The 17,766-nt window shown below is 40.9% G+C and overlaps 1 protein-coding gene across 1 annotated transcript in view; it reads left to right on the top strand.

The window, feature by feature from the left end:
* LOC122797158 (b(0,+)-type amino acid transporter 1-like) overlaps positions 1 to 17,766 on the top strand; it is a 184,752-nt gene that overhangs the window by 8,043 nt on the left and 158,943 nt on the right. Inside the window, exon 2 of the mRNA XM_044065968.1 lies at positions 6,978 to 7,039. Coding sequence (XP_043921903.1) covers positions 6,978 to 7,039 — 62 coding nt within the window. The remainder of the gene's footprint in view (positions 1 to 6,977; positions 7,040 to 17,766) is intronic.

Genomic DNA, 17,766 nt, shown 5'->3' on the forward strand with positions numbered 1-17,766 from the left:
GGCATGGTAGGGGATCTGTAACAAACTACAAAATGGATTGCAGTCTTGCCCAGTGTTAGTTGTACTTGGATAATTTTAGATGCATTATGTTGAGCAACTAGCCTGGAGGTGTGGATATCCTTAATGAATATGGACACCTCTCCTCCTTTAGTATTTTGGTCCAGGTTAGGTGGCCAAATAGTGTGGTATGAGTTATAGCCTGGTAAAGCAGGAATGCTCTCTGGAGCTTTGAACCAGGTCTCCGTCACTGCACAGATGTCAATGTTTTCCATTTTAAGGAGTGCCTTGTGAGAGTGCATTTTGAGGTTTAGACTTCTAGCATTGAGTAGAAGTACCCTCAGATTTTGCTTGCTTATACCTGTTACTCCAAAACATATGCCCCCAAGTACCACTTTCTTCCCCATTCCACCCCCCACATTTGCCATCTGCTTGAGGAAAATTTCTTTTGAGTCTGGTTGGTGTATAAAAGTATCTATGAAAACACTTTTAGGCAAACATTCTAAATATTCAAGATTTTGGTGCATATTTAGATGCCATACCTAAATCCTCACATTGTTTCTTTGTGAATTGCCTATCTAATCTCTCTTCCCAGTCTTTTCTGACCTCTTCTGATTGATTCTCATTGTTGTAGTGCTATATTTTATATGCCCCAGTAATTATCCCTTTTTTAACAGCAACTTCTGTTCCAGATTCAGTTAAAAACTCAACCAGTGCAGGTCTCTCATTCAGGAATCCTCTGTCCCTTTCTCTTTGTCTATACTCGGATATCAAACCCTGATAAGGAAGGCAATCATTAGCCTGCAATCAAAATCTCTTCTTGACCCCTTCATATTCTATTACCTTTCCCTCTCTAATTAGTTGTTCCCAGTACCTTGGTTCCTTTGCCAGCTTCCTCCAGTAAATTCCAGCCCCCTCATGCCAGTCTTCTGTATCCCCAATTGCAATCATCCCTATCAGTAGGATCACCTTTCTTCATTCCAGTATTGGCTTAATTCTTAGTATATTTTCTGTTACTTTACAAATATAATTTTCTGTATGATTGCTGGTATTCTCCTTAAGGATCTGCATTCAGAATCACACGCGTTCCTTATTTCTTCAATTACCTCCCCTCCACTTCATTATCATCCCTTTCCACTTTGAACTGTAGCTTACTAATTGTGTTGTGTATAAAAGCCTTAATTGTGTAGCTCTAAAATGTCCTTTCAAATCAGAAAATCCTAACCCTACTTGTTCTGTTGGGATGATCAGCTTATCCGACTTGACTCTTGCCCTCTTCTCCTCCCAGATAAAATTCTTCAACTCTTTATTAACTACTATCCACAACTTCTCCTCTGGTTGATAAAAAATATGTCTGACCTGTATATAAAACTAAATGAACTAAAACATTTCTACTACTTGCATCTTACTATCCATATCCATAGGCAAGTGCTTCCAGTTTCTCAGTTTTTGTATTATCTTTTATTGAGTCTCTTCCCACATATTTTAACTTCCATTTCAGAATCCTTTTTAATCCATACTCCTAAATACTTAATTTTATCATGTACTCATAAGTATGGGTATAGCTAAACCAATTTGTGTGCGGGTACACAGTTTATAATGACAACCTTTGATCTGACGTTGTTAATCTTCTTTCCATTCATCACTGATGGGTTCAGTTCTGAGCCCTCGGAACCGAGTTGGCCTAATACCAAGCATGTGCACACCAAAAATTCTCAAGCTAAGCTGCTACCCACAATGCCCTTCTCCCAGTTACCTCAGATCTCATTTGCGCACAGCCATATAGCAGCATTTCACAGAGCTCTCCAGCTAAGTGTTATATTTTTATAAAATTTGAATTCGATGTGGTGTGCCTGCTGGACCAGCTGTTGACAGCCAGAGGGATAACAAACTTTCCAAGAACTCATCCAACTTCGGGGTTTGGGTCTAATGCTCCCAGGACTCACTCTTATTCTCCTCCCTTGGTTCCATCAGTTCTGAGGCCCATAGTTCCAACGTCCTTGGTGGGAACCCTTTCCTCGGTGCCGACAGTGACTCTCTCTGAGGCTTCGAGGCCCCCTCTTTGGGTTTTGGTTCCTATGGAACCATCCCTTCCTCAATCTCATGGTTGGGGGGTGGGACCCTTGGTTCCCAGTATGGTCACAAGTTTTTTATTGGTTCTGTCCTTGGATCCGGGGATGGCACCCTCCCCAATCTTGCTTGAAGCTCCATCTCCAGGAGCAGACCGCGCAGAGTTGGGTTTGACCCCAGTTCCAAGATTGTCTTACTTGATTCTGGGCTCCCATTCCTCTTTGGGTGGGCCAGATTTCCAGGTGATGGAGAGGGTGCTTGCTTCTGGAAGCACTCATCCTGCATCAGATCTTCCCCCTGCTCCCTCCAAGCTACAGCTACCATGGGCCACCTCCCCAGGACACTGAGAGCACAAGCCTCAGGAAACCCCTGGGTAATCTCCCTTCCGAGTCTTCTTCAGACAGTCCCACTGAAGAACCCCCTCGGAAGAAGGTGTGCAAGAGGAAACACCTTGACTCTCCAGAGGTGTCTCTCACAGAGGATATGGATTACAGTGATGGGGAAGGGTCCCCACGGTCACCCCCTGATGATGTCTCCTTCAGAGACATCCTGAAAATATTGAAACAGAGGGGTGGCTGGAAGCCCTCCAATCCTTCCTCAGAGGAGTCCATCTCCCTTCAGGCTTTTCCCTCTCGGCCTTCTACTTCTTGGGTGACCCCACCTGCCAACGAGTTAGTCCAGCTCATCATTCAGCATGTGTGAAAGAACCCTGATTCTATTGAGGCCATCCCCAGAGACCAGACAAGATTCTTTCCTCACCAGAGGAGCATCCCCAATGGTCAACAGGCTTGCCAGTAAATGCTATGGTGGTGGCAGTGGCCACGAAAAAGGACCTTGTGGAGGAAAGTCCTACTGTTCACCCACCCAGCAGAGAAACTTGGGCTGTGGACAGTCTAGGGAAGCGAGTTTTTGCTTCAGCAACCTTTGCAGTCAGGTCTCTGAATTACTTAGCACATTTTACAAGGCTTCATAGGGATCTGATCTCCAAACTGTATGGAGCTCTTGTGGGTCAAGTTTCTGATGAGGCACATGACAAGGTTGCTTCTCAACTTGCCACCCTTGAGTCTATCTCCAACTTGTCCATGAGGTTGCTCTCCCATGCAAATGAAGGGGCGGCTAGAAATGCGGGTGCAAGCTTAGTCATGTGACGCCATGCCTGGATGCACATCTGTGACCTTGCAGACTCCTTCAAGTCCTCGTTTTTGAATGCCCCTATCAAACCATCTGCCTTGTTTGGTTCTAAAGTGAAGGACACACTGGCCAGGTGTGAACAGGATGGAAAGACCTTGTTGCCATTGGCCTACATTTTTCCAAACCTCAGCTTTCTTTTTCCATGAAACAGAGGAGTGGGAAGATATAGCACAAAAAATCTCAAGGCCCTTTCCACAACGCACATGGTGAGGATTTCCCCAGAGGCACAGGTGGTTCTAATGGTGGAAGATGCCCCTTTAGGGGCAGAGGGGGTCCCCTAAACCAAGACTCCTGGGATTCTTTCTCCGGGACTATCTTATCAGTGCTCCTTTGCCCAATTGCTTTCCCCTGGAAGCAGTAGGGGCTCGATTTTCTCTGCACCTAACTGCTTGGCACTCTATTACAAATGATCCGTGGGTGCAGAGAATAATTTCCAGAGGCTATTACATTCCTCTAATATCATGCCCAAAGCCTTCAAAGTACCATCCTGATGTTCCACCCAGTCAAAGGGAAGAGACAGCTTCAGAGATAAGAAAGCTGTGTCAAAAAAGAGTCATCCAACCAGTCCCCCCAGACCAATGCGGATCCTGTTTCGACTCAAGATTCTTTTTGTTAACAAAAAAGACTGGGGACTGGAGACCCATTTTGGATCTCAGTTGACTAAACAAGTCACTGGGTCAGACCAAATTCTGCATGGTCACTATACATTCCATTCTCCCCTTTCTTTGGGAGGATGTTTGGATGTGCTCAATAAACCTTTGGGATGCGTATTATCACATCAAAATGGACAAGCACTCCAGGAGTCTCCTTCACTTCTGGCTAGGAGCCAATCATTACCAATTCAGAGCCCTGCCATTCGGTCTCTTGACAGCCCTCAGAGTGTTCACAAAATGCTTAGCAGTGGTGACAGCTCATCTGAGAGTTCAGGGATTCCAGGTGTTTCCATATTTCGATGACTGGCTCCTCCCCCCCCCCCCCCCCACTAAGCACCTACTGGTCATGGCCCTCTGCTACGCTCTCTCACTGGTGGAGTTTCTAGGCATCACAGTCCACTGGGAAAAATCCAATCTTCATCCTATCCAACAATTGGAATTTATAGGAGCAGTATTCAATACTCGAACAAGTCAGGTTTCTCTTCCACCTCACAGACTTCAGAGGTTAAGATTACAGGTACACGTGATACTCTGTCAAAGAAAGGTGTCAGCAAAAGAAGTTCTACAGCCTCTGGAGTCTATGGTGGCAGCCATTCTTATTGTTCCTCTGGCAAGATTACATATGAGACTGTCACAATGTCTTCTTTTGTCCCAGTGGGTGGAAAATTTTCACTCTCTAAACTCACAAGATCCTCATCACCAGTTCCTGCAAGCAAGATCTTCTTTGGTGGATGAGGACAGATGAGACTCTTTGGTGTTGCCCCTTTTAGACCCCCTCAACCCAGCGCCAAGGTGATCACGGATGCTTCCCTGATAGGGTGGGGGGGCCACTTTCAGGGAAAGACAGTCCAAGGCACGTGGTCCAGCTGGGAGGCCAACTTGCATATCAATGTTCTGGAGTTAAGAGTGGTGCTGTTGGCGTTGCAGGCACTACATCTGCTCCTTCCATTTGGAACAATTGCAATCCATTCAGACAATATGTCAGTAGTCTGGTACATAAACAAACAAGGAGGGACCAAATCCTACCCCCTGTGTCAAGAAGCCATGATAATTTGGCACTGGGCGATAGCTTCCAACCACTTTCTTATATCCTGGGGAGCTCCAATGTGATTGTGGACAGGCTGAGCAGATGCATCCTCCTTCCACATGAGTGGTCTCTCAATCCGAACGTGACGGCAAAAATTTTCAGCAGTTGGGGCCAGCCTTGCTGTGATCTTTTTGCTTCCCCTTCAAACAACAAATGCAGCAGCTTCTTTGCCTTTTTTCCCCCAGAAGGGGAGTCACCGAGAGACCCTTTGACTCATGATTGGCCCACGGGTCTCCTCTATGCTTATCCTCCAATTCCCTTGATACCCCTATTTTTAAAGAAAGCAGTTCGGTTTGAGATGCAAGGTGATCCTCATTGTCCCATTCTGGCCTCAACAAGTGTGGTTCCCCTTCCTCCAGCCTCACCTATTACAACCTCCATGGATCCTGGACACTCATCAGGACCTAATCTCTCACCCCCAAGGGTTGACTCCCCCAAATCTGTCCACTCTCAAGCTGACAGCTTGGTTTCTCCACTTCTGTTAGTCGCCAGGCAGGAAACCCTTTCCTCACTGGTTCATGATATTATCCTGGCTTCCCATAAACCATCCACCAGAAAGCTCTACAAAGATAAGTTGAAAAGGTTCACTCTCTGGTCTAAAGAACAGATGCTAGACCCCTTCTCAGCTCCTGCATCTGTTATACTTCAATAACTTTCTGAGTTGTTTGACAGTGGAGCCTCAGCTTCTACTATTCGAGTACACTTGGCAGCTATCTCCAATTTTCAAAATGGTTTAGAAGGCATTCCTCTTATCTCCACCTGCATTGGCAAGACCTTTCTCAAAGGAGTTTTCCATAGCAGACCTCCAATCAGGCAGCCTGTAGAGACATGGAATCTCTCTCTGGTATTACAGTCTCTCTCTTTACCCCCTTTTGAGCCTGCTGCAAAATGTGACCTTAAATTTCTGTCATGGAAATATCTGCTTTTGGTGGCGGTCACATCAGCTAGACGGATATTGGAATTACAAGCCTTATGCATCAAGAGTCCATATTTGTTCTTTCATAAAGACAGAGTATCTCTTTGTACTAATCTGTCTTTTTTCCCCAAAGTGATTTTTGATTTCCCTGTTAACCAGTCCATTGAGCTCCAGTTTTTTCCCAAATTATTCCAATAAAGAAGAATACTGTCTACACTCATTGGCTGTACATAGACAATTGTATTTTTACTTGGACAGGACTAAATCTTTCCACAAGTCGGATCAACTTTTCATCTCCTTCTCTGGACCAAAAATGGGATGTGCCATATCAAAAGTCACTTTATTAAAATGGTTCAGAGATTGTATTACTTTTTCTTACTCACAAGCAAATGAACCTAAACCTGTTAATATCAAAGCTCATTCAATGACAGCCATAGCAACTTCTGTTGCTTTTCACTCCAGAGCTTCTATGGATGACATTTGCGCTGCAGCCATTTGGGCTAAACCCCATACTTTCATCAAACATTACAAATTGGACATGGTCTCCAGGGGAAGAGCGGACTTCAGCTCAATGGTTCTCAGGAATGTTCTTCCATAAGGGCCACCCAGGTTTTCAAGTAGCTTGGGATTCTGTCCCATCAGTGATGAATGGGAAGAAGATTAACAACATCAGATAAAGAAGTTATGTCTTACCATAACGTTCTATCTGTGTTGTTGATCTTCTACCATTCATCACATCCCACCCACCATCCCCACCAAAGGCTCCTGGTGGATCTCATGGGTCCTTGTGGTGTTTCAGGCTTTCTGCGCAGAAATGGCCTCTGCTTTTACTTCTCTATGTTGCATGCAAACTTGATCTGAGGTAACTGGCAGAAGGGCATTGTGGGTGGCAGCTTAGCTCAAATGTTTTTGGTGTACGTGAGCTTGGTATTCGGCCGACTCGGTCCAGAGGGCTCGGAACCGAACCCATCAGTGATGAATGGAAGAAGATCAACAACACAGATGGAACGTTATAGTAAGACATAACTTCTTTTTTTATTTTCATTAATTTTGTATGCCACAGAAAAAACAGAACTGTCTCAGAGTGTTCCACAACACTTAGATGTCCTTTTCTGGCTCCATCAGGTACAAAAGTATATCACCTGCAAATAAAGCCAATTTTTCTTGAACACCACCCCAATAATATCTTTGAATTTCTGAGTCCCTTATTTTCTTTGCCAATGGTTCTAAATATAATGTAAATAACAAAGGGGAAAGAGGATATCCCTACCTGGTTCGTTGGTTCAGACACAAATTATCAGAGAGGCCCCTCCCTCCACACACACACACACACACACACACACACACACACACACACACACACACACACACACACACACACACACACACACACACACTATGATTTTTGCCTCAGATCCCTCTTGTATCCTTCTAATTAACCTTGGTATTGTATCAGGAAATGCAAATGCTTCCATTGCCCTGCTCACAAATCCCAAATTACTCTGTCAAATGCTTTCTGTGCATCAGGACCCACCAACAATATTCGTATTTTCTTCTATTCCACTTCTCTCTTTGGATCATCATTGTTCAGTTAATGCTGTTAAGTGTTTGCTTTCTCTCCACAAAACCACACTGATCCATACCTATCAATGTTGGCATTACCTTTGACATTCTTTCAGCCATTATAGACATAAACACTTTATAGTCATTGTTTAAAACTGAAATGAACCTAAGTGAAGCTGGATCTGATCTGATGGGTCTTTACCATATTATAAAATACTGTTAAACAAAACCTTCCAGATATTTATCACTTTTCTCCCTCATAGCTTCCAAACTTCCACCAGAGTACCATCTATCCCTGGAGAATTTCCTGCAGACTGGTTAAACATCTCCATTTTACCTCATCTCTTCCTATCTTAACTGTTAATTTTTGAGTCTCATCTACATCTAACATTGATATATTTAAGTCTTCCATGAATATTTCCAGTTGTGCTTTTTCCTGCTTCCCCACTTCTCTGCTTTATACAAATTTTCATACAATTTCCAAAATATCTCTAGCACCTTTACAAGATCTCTGATTTGTTTTTCTTGTTCCATTTTCTTTTGCCTAAGTTGTGCCAAAAGTTTTTGTGCTCTGGAGCTATTAACAAAAACCATTTGCTTAACATCACTCTTTCTAAACTCATACATATTATCCAGGTACTCCCTTATTTTCTCTTTATCACTATGCAATTGCCCCTCTTCTTGTTCTGTGAGATTCCCCTTATTCTTTAATAATTTAACCATTGTCACTGCCTCTAAATAGTTCTAGTTACTTTTTAACCAGATATTTTCTTTTATGTCTACCCTATTGTTAAACTTCTTTCATTTTTCCCATACTAACTAGGTATACATTCTTTCCTAATAACTACTGGATAATGTCCACTACTTATTCCTTAAATTCCTCTCTTTTTAACAAGCAAGTGGGTTAGTGCCAGTGTCTAATCTCTATTTCATTACCCTGTATTTTATCTTGTTAATTACTGGTGCATGATCTGAAAGAGTTATTGGATGTATGTCAAAGTTCTCAATTAAATGCACTGTGAAATATAATTTTTTGTGTAGTCTAGCTCAGGTATTGTACCTTGGAGAATAATATGTAAATTCTCTTTTGAGTTCCTACTCCTGAATTCACATCTTACATACCAAATATTTTAATACATTTCTTCAGAAATCTACTCTATTTTGTTGCATTTTCCCTTTAGCCTCCCATATACATCCCATTGTTGTAAATTAAATTCTAGTTATCATCTACAAGTAATATTCCCTACTGAAAGTTGATTATTTATTCCATTTTTAAGCTGCATAATAGCAGTTTTAGGTGGAATATAAATACATGCCAGCATAATCATCATCCCTTGCTAGTAGTCCCTTACTACAACTCATCTGCCACTATTATCTTTTTCCTCTTCTAACCCTATTAAGAACAGCTATTGTTTTACTTACAATTAACTTTTCCTTCCTCTTCCCCTCCCCTCAGTGTCTTTCCAAACATTAATGACATGAAGTAAGGCAAATGTTTTTCAGGTCCCCACAAGTTTAACAAGATCAACACACTTTCAATATTTTCTTATGCAGTCATACTTCACAAATGCAACTGCCCTCCCCTCCTACATTGCGATACCTCCCCCATCCCCACTCCTACATCATTATTCTCATCCATATCTTCTTGCTACAACTTCCACAGTTAAGTATCTCACATTTAATATATTGCTTTGTACATTTACTATGTTCCTTTCATTCCTTCTAACACTATCCTCCTTTCACACAACTTACATACCATCCACACCAACAGCTTCCACATCAACCCACACACACACCCTTCCCAATTACTCTGCCATATGCTCCACTCTCTATAATATATATCCTATCCTATTAAATAAACTCATCTCCCTCCCCCAACACCACAACCTTCCATTCAATCATAACTCCAAATATTTCCAGCATGTCAGAAAGAAAACCCTACCCACCTACTACCCTTTTCTCAGTAAACCACTCCTCAGTGGTGACATACATCCCAACCCTGGTCCTTCTCCTCATTCTAATAATCCCACTAAGTCCACAAAAGTCCCCAAACTTTACTACAATTAATCTCCAAAGCATTAAAAACAAAATTCCCCAACTGCACGCATGGCTAAATCAACATAATCCAGACTTTACTGCAATCACTGAAACCTGGCTAAAACCATACATCAAAGATTCTGAATTTCTTCCCCCAAACTACTCTTGTCTTAGAACTGATAGACTATACAAGAAAGGTAGTGGCATTGCCTTAATATTCCCAAGCACCTTTACAGTAGTACCTTATTCCAAACCAATTCCACACTTTTCAACTGCTGAGCTACTTGTCACCTTCCTAAAACTGAATGATTGCAAAAGCCTGTGCATCATAGTCATATACATCCCCCCCCCCCCCCCCAGGCAATAATACTCCTACTCTTGAAGACATTCTTGCCTGGACAACCAACAATATAAAAAAATTAAACTATCATCCTAGGCTATGTCAATATTAACTGCCTAGACATTTACAATAACAACCCCTCTACAGATATTAACCTTCATATCTATACTCAACTAATCTCCGACATTACTAGACCCAACATTAAGGAAAACAAAGGCTCAATTATGAATTGGATCTTAGTTTTCAACCTCGAAACAATTACCACCACAGGGACTCTCCCAAACAGCATTAGTGATCACTCCCCAGCATTCACAATACGTAAACCTACCTCTATGCCAAATGTACACCGATATAGATACACCAGAGATCTATCCCATTTCTCCCCAGAATCCTTCAATGACAACCTACAGAATATTAAGTGGAGCCCATTAAAACTTCTCCCACTTAATGAAGCTGTCAATTGGTTCAATTATATATTTTATAAGATCCTAAATAGTCTTGCCCCTCTCCAGTTAAAAAGGATCAAGTCAAAACATGTTACTTGGCTTACTAAGTCCACAAAACAAGTTATGTCTTCTAGGAACAAAGCCTGGAAAGCCTGGCAAAAAAAAAATCCCTGTCCAACCTCACTCTTTATAAACAACTCCGCAATCAGGCTAAACGCCTAGTCACCAAAAACAAAAAATAATGCTGCCAAGCTATCCATGACCAACACAGGCTTAACCCTAAAAGTTTCTGGGGAGCAATCAACCCCCTTCTCCACCCTGGAACTAACAACAACCCATATCCACACCCCAAAAAAACACCCTCTGAGATAGCCTCTCTCTTTAACTCACACTTCATTGAAACTGACTACAACCTTTCCACCTATAACAACTAGCCCAACAGGGACTCCAACTGTACAATCCTCTACTATGCCTCTACCTGCTTTCACTCTAACACCCATACCCACCTCCACTATCAAAAAGCTCCTTTACAAACTCAAACCTTGCTCCAATGCCCCTGAAAACCTACCTGCTGAATACTTGCAACTCTCAGCCTCCTCCATTGCTTATCCTATTAGCATCCTCCTCAATAGGTCTATTCAGGAATCCTATATACCTGATATCTGGAAAAAAGTTTCATTCTTCCACTTCATAAAGGTGGCAACAACTTTGATATCTCTAACTTCCGTCCTATTGCTATCCTCTCCCCAGTCGCCAAAATACTTGAGAAATGTATTCACACACAGCTCCTAAATCACGTGACCCGGTACCAAATTCTCTCCCCCACTCAACATAGCTTTAGGCCCGGACATAACACAAACACCACCCTCATTTCCTTTCTCAACACAGTCAATAGAGGTAGAGATGCTGGTTTCTTAATCTCTGCACTCTTCCTGGACTTATCAAAGGCTTTCAACACTATTTACCACTCCCTCCGGCTTACTAAACTATCTGATCTTGGATTATCTCCCCCTACCTTGCAATGGTTTAATAACTAGCTCAGTAATAGGCAGCAATCTACCAAGTGGCAACACTATTCCTTTCCTTTCATGACTACAAATACAGGTGTTCCCCAAGGCTCAATACTGGGGCTTCTCTTATTCAGCATATTTGTCAACAACTTTCACTCCTCTCTGACCACAGCACTGTTATACAATATGCAGATGACTCAAATATTATCTGCACTGCTAAATCTGTCCCTATAATACAGAAGCTCACCCAAGAAGCATTTAGTTCTACCAAAATCTGGATGTCCTAAAAACATCTTGTTCTCACCCCCAATAAAACAAAACGTTTAATATTTCCCCCCACAAAATTTATCATGTTTGACAAGTCACTATTCTCCATTCATTCCCAAAACAACACAAACATAGAAGTCGTCCCCTGTACCAAATTATTAGGTGTCACCATTAATGACAAATTAACTTTCGACCTTCACATCCACAACAACATCAAAAAAACTAGGAGCCCTGTATAGGCACAACCATTTTCTTAGCCTCTCCACAAAAAAGCTCTAGCGTCATCTTTCCTTCTTCCAACTCTTTTATATGGCGCTCCCATTCTAACCAATCCACAGTCCTACTAGAGAACAAAACTAGACTCCTGTTACAACAAAGTTGCTAAATTTGCAACAAATGCAAAATTTTCTACCCACCATTGTTCCTCTCTGCATCAACTAAATTGGCTAGAATCCCTTCACTACATCACTTTTCTACAATTGACTACAGCCAACAAGCTTATCTACCACCCTGACACCTGCCCTTCCCTCTTCTCCATACTGACTACGTACCACCTTACTCGACACCTAAGATCTGAAAACAAAATGTTACTGTCTATAGAGAAACCTAAGCTTTCAGCTGGCCAAATGCTGTATTCCTTTCTGTTGCTAAGGCATGGAATAATCTCCCCCCTTCTCTCAGAACTATCAGCAAACCTACCTCCTTTAACAAATCCCTCAAACTACATCTTTCCTCTCACTGGTTATGCTCCTGTACCGCTACTCACAACTCCACCTCCTGACTTCTCTTCCTGGTGATCTCACCTCTATACATTTCTAGTACTACCACTTCCGCCCCTCTCTCTGCCTATTCACTGCCTTCCTGTCTCTTTAGCCTCACTTTTTCTTTAGCCTCACTTTCTCTTTAGCCTCACTTTTCTCTCCTTACACTTCTATGTTCTCCTTTCCTTATTTTGTACTTATTCCTTCTGCTATGAACCTTGCAGACTTATTTAATGTTGTGTTACTTGAATATATGCCTTTTATTATTTCTATTTTTTTTTTTACATTATTTTCATTCAAGATAAATGTATTAATCATTATTCTTTGTTATATGTTATGCTTTTATAGATCTAAACCTCTTGCTCTAAAAAACACTTTCATCCAGAAAGCTTCCAAAATGAACTCAAAGCATGTGACTGGTCCCCACTGCATCATCTTCAACTAGAGGAAGCAGTCACCTACTTTAATATTAGATTCCTACAGATTCTAGATTACCATGCCCCCTCTCACTCCAACCGAGTAAGAACCAAAATTGCCCCATGGCTCACAAAACAAACTAGACAAAACATCCTCCTACGAAATAAAATCTGGGCCAAATGGAGAGCCTCTAAAAGCCCAACAAACCACCTTCACTTTAAACAATTACGTAATGCAACCAAAAAAGACATTCTACTAGACAAAAAAAAAATTTTACCTGCACCTCCATCAAACCCATCAGCAAAAACCACAAAAGTTCTGGTCAGGCATTAACAAACTACTTCAGCCAGGGCACTCTAAAACTCCTGCCCCAACAGGTATCACCCATACTAACTCTAAACAAGTTGATGATGCCTTCAACAACTACTTCACTGAAGCCATCCAAACTCTAGCTAATACATTACCTCCTATTAGCACTAGCCCATTTAATACCACAAATAGCCCAGTCCCTACCTTCCATTTACAACCAGTACCTACATCCCTCATTTGCACCCTCCTACAAAAACTCAAACTAGGCACCCCTTCTGCTGACTTGACTGTCTTCCAGCAGAATACCTGCAGATTGCTGCCACAGCCATTGCCTATCCCATTTCCATCCTTATTAATAGGACAATTACAGAAAGCACAATCTCATCCATATGGAAAGTCTCCCATATCATCCCTCTACATAAAGGTGGTGCATCTACTGAACTTTCCAACTTTCGACTAATTGCCTTACTCTCTCCAATAGCTAAAATAATGGAAAAATGCATACACCGACAATTACTAGACCACCTCCTCCAAAATAATTTACTTGCTAACTGCCAGCATGGTTTCAGGCCTCACCATAGCACTACTACCACCCTGCTATCCTTTTCTGACTGTATAAACAAACATTGTAATAACAACTCTCTTTTCTCTGCACTATTCATTGACTTTTCAAAAGCATTTGACATGGTTAACCATCACCTACTTATGAACAAACTAAAAGCCCTATCACTTGACCCACAAGCATTACTCTGGTTTAAATCCTATCTGGAAAAAAAGGCACCAAGCAGTGCTGTGGGACAATAATCTTTCTACACCCCTCCCTGTCAACATTGGAGTACCTCAAGGCTCTATTTTAGGCCTTCTTCTCTTTTCGGTTTTTATTAATGATCTAAATGCCAAAATTCCTCAAGCCACCTGCATACAATATGCAGCTGATTTTACTTTAATATGCACAGCCAAGTCCCTAACCTCTCTCCAGACCCTACCCCAAACAGTATTTAATATTGTTGAAAATTGGTTCATTCAACATTGCCTCCTCCTGAACCCCAAAAAAAACAAAATTACTGCTTTTTGCTCCTACCCAAAAGTCACCACATATTTACTTCACAGTAACCTCCAACAATGGAACTAGCATATGCCCAGATACTACAACCCGTCTCCTGGGTATTACTATTGACCACAACCTTAACTTTGACGATCACATTAATACTACCATAAAATCTGTCAACAGAAAACTAGGCTCTCTTTATAGAATCAAACCCTTCCTTACGCCATTAGCTAGAACCACTATTGCCCAGACCCACCTTATCTCTATCCTACTGTATGCTTCAGCCATATATACCAATCTATCCTAAAACAACCTTAACAAACTTGCAACCAGCTACAATAACATAGCTAGATTTGCCACTGGCGCCCCTTTTAGAACCCACCACTGTCACAACCTTAAACAATTGGGATGGTTAGAACTGCAGAACCAACTTCAATGTCAACAACTTACTATGACCCAAAAAATCCTTTACCACCCTAATAATATCCCAATCCTCACTAGCCTTATTACCCCATACAAAAATCTAGCAACACTGCGCTCAGCTAATAAACTTCTAGTCTCAACTACTAAACCTAACAACAAAGCTGGGGACTCATTTTTCTCTAATACAGTGGGAAAAATCTGGAACCAGATTCCAAGTGAACTTTTTACTCTTTCTTCTACACTGCTTTTCAAAAAACACCTTAAAGAATACCTTAAAACACATTGGCTTTGTCCCTGCTCTAACCCTGCCAATCGTGCTCTCCCCATACTTCGCTAATCTATTGTACTAGGATGCTGACCTGAAATAACCAATTATTTAACATCTCACTAGTATCTAACAAGATTCCCTTCTTACTACTTTATAAGAATCTTTATATTAGCTTTCCTAAAAAAAAAAAAAAACGGACTCTGTATAAGTTTTTCCATATTTACAGTCTCAACAATGTTCTACTATTCATTTTACTATTTTATATATTGTATGTTATGTTGTTGCCTATGCTTGGAGCTTTTCTCCCCGGGCCTCTACTGAAAATGGACATATATCCAGTTAGACTAGCCCGGTCAACAAATGTAAAATAAAAATAAAAAATAAATAAAATAAAATAAAAATCTTTGTATGTAATTATTGTGGAGCTTTTCTCCCTGGGCCTCCACTGAAAATGGGCTCATTCTAGGCCCAGTGGACTTTCCTGGTCAACAAATGCAATAAATAAATAAATAAATAAAGTAAAATAAACTGATGCTTTGCAATCTCACATTTACTCACTAATTTCCATGTCGCTGGTCTTTTTCCTGATCATCTTCATCTCCCAAATCCAGATTCTGGTTTATTTCAAAGGTTCTCCCAATTCTTCTGGCAAGCTCCTGTGCTTTTCTTTGTCTCTCAAGCATTTTCCTTTGCAACAGTGAAAAAGGTTTCCCTGGCTAAGTCTCTCAGTGCTTCATTATCAGAAGAATGAGAAGCAGAGCCCCTTCTGCTTGATGGCTCACTTCTTGTTGGGCAATCTTTTGTATTTCTTTCTTTGCCTGTTCTGCATCAAACATTGACTTTGTTCCTCCAGGAAACAATATTCTGAAGACAGCTGAATAGAACAGCTTGACTGTCGCACCTGCCTCTTGACACCCCCTTATTACTGGAAGTGATTTGCTACTCTTCTCTTCTTCCTGTTGTGCAGTGAGTAATCATTTTCCACAAACATTCTACTGCCTCCAACTTTTAATACTTTGTTGTTTGGCTTTAGTTTTGTCAGGATCAACTCTTCGGCTGGTAGGTTTGCATCTTTACTAATACAGGTCTTGGTTACATTCTTGTGGCCATATTTGGAGTATACACACAGTGCTTCCTTCTGAATAACAGTTCCTGTTGCAGAATACCAGTCCAGTTGCTTATTTGGTCCTACATAAAATTAATACAGTCTGTTCCTTCTAGTTTTTCTGGTACAGCAGAAAATCTCAGATTTTCCATTTGTGCTCTATCCTCTAATTCCACCATTTTTTGAAACATCTCATCTTAAACAGTCTCATAGATTTTTGCAGTTTGCAGTTTTAACAGCTCATCTGAATATCTGTTTAAAGTGTTTTACATTTTCCAGCTCCTTCAGGGTTTCATTTATTTTAATCAGCTCAGGGATTATGTGCGGCCATGTCTTGCGCCAAACCTGGAGCTTGAACCGTTTTTTTTTTTTTTTTTGCTGAACAACTGCAGGATTCTTCAAGGACAGTGTTTTCTCTTCCCCTTTTCTAATTGATTTTCTTTCTGGCTCTCTTAGTTTCTTCTTTGCTGGCATCCAGACAATGTACTCACTAGTCAGTAACTGACTTTACTAAAAGTAATAGAGTTCCTGGCTCTTGTGTTTCAGTTCCTTTTTTCACACTGGGAGAGATGAAGTTAAGCTGTTGATCAGTGTGCAGACATCTTGAAAAGTCATCCTATTTATTTTTGTTAAACACTAATATTAACTTCTATCAACAATTTTCACTATCAATATCATGGGCACCCTCCAAAGATAAGAGTAGTAAGTCATCAAGTGTTCATCTCCCCCACACATCTGTAGAAACTCTTTACAGGATGCAGCAAACTTCAGTGACACAGGTACTGCATACTAGTAGCTGTTCCACTTTGACCTTAAACTGTTGATCATATGCATAAGACTACTGGTTCTAGTCATGCTAAAAGACAAAGGAAGGGTATGTGCCATGTGCAAAGGTAATTACAAAAAATAAAAAATATAGATTCATAGGTAAATACTAGTCTAGCTACCCCTGAGGAGACCATTTTAAACTTAGCCAATTTCCATTTCACAGTTGAAAAGTAAACTTTGCACCTTGTGTCTGTGAGGTAAACAGCCTAACCATTATACCAATGCCGCCCATTGACCATCAGAAGTTTGCTCTGATACTGAATATATGATATCCAGCCAAGCAACATCAAATGTCTACAGGCATGTGAAAATGCAATAAATGAGCCAACATAGTGAGTTAATATAAGAAATCACAGGTCGTCAGGCTTGTTTCTGAGACACAAGTAATTGCCACTTTTATAAACAATCACTAGTGTCCGAGTACTAGGTTCTATGCCATAAGACCAAAGTTGCAGTACCCCAGAGATTCACCATTTCCTGAGATGCAGCAACCTTGGAGTTGGAATATTAAATAACAGGAATGTGTGAGGTGAAGCATATGGGGAAAACATTTATTTTTCATTAGTGAATGCTATTCAGATTTAAGTGATATCACTCTTTTGTGATTGCAATTACATGGCACTATCACAAAAGATTTGACAACTTGTCGTAGAGCATGAATCGCAATGCATTTTGTCCTCAGATCAAGCTATGATCATTTAAATGAAACACTTAGAAAATCATGAATAGAGCATACAGTACCAGAATTCAAAATGTCAATGTATATAAACCCCTACATTAAATCAAACTGATGCTTTTACACCAATATGCCATAGTTATAAAAGGGACTGCCAAATAATGAAACACTGCAACAACAAGTTATACTCTTTATCTGAATGTCATCAGAGGAGGAAATGTTTTCTGTAATGCATATATGCATTTCATTGCACATACATGTGAGGTTTTAACATAATCTATAAGCTATACATTTACTATATATTCTGCCAGTAGGCATGCAGCATGCCAAACTGAGATTTAATTATTCAGAGAG

The sequence above is a fragment of the Protopterus annectens genome, chromosome 3.part0 (genome assembly GCF_019279795.1).
Source record: "Protopterus annectens isolate FY-2018-M chromosome 3.part0, PAN1.0, whole genome shotgun sequence".
In the NCBI taxonomy this organism is placed as follows: Eukaryota; Metazoa; Chordata; order Ceratodontiformes; family Protopteridae; genus Protopterus; species Protopterus annectens.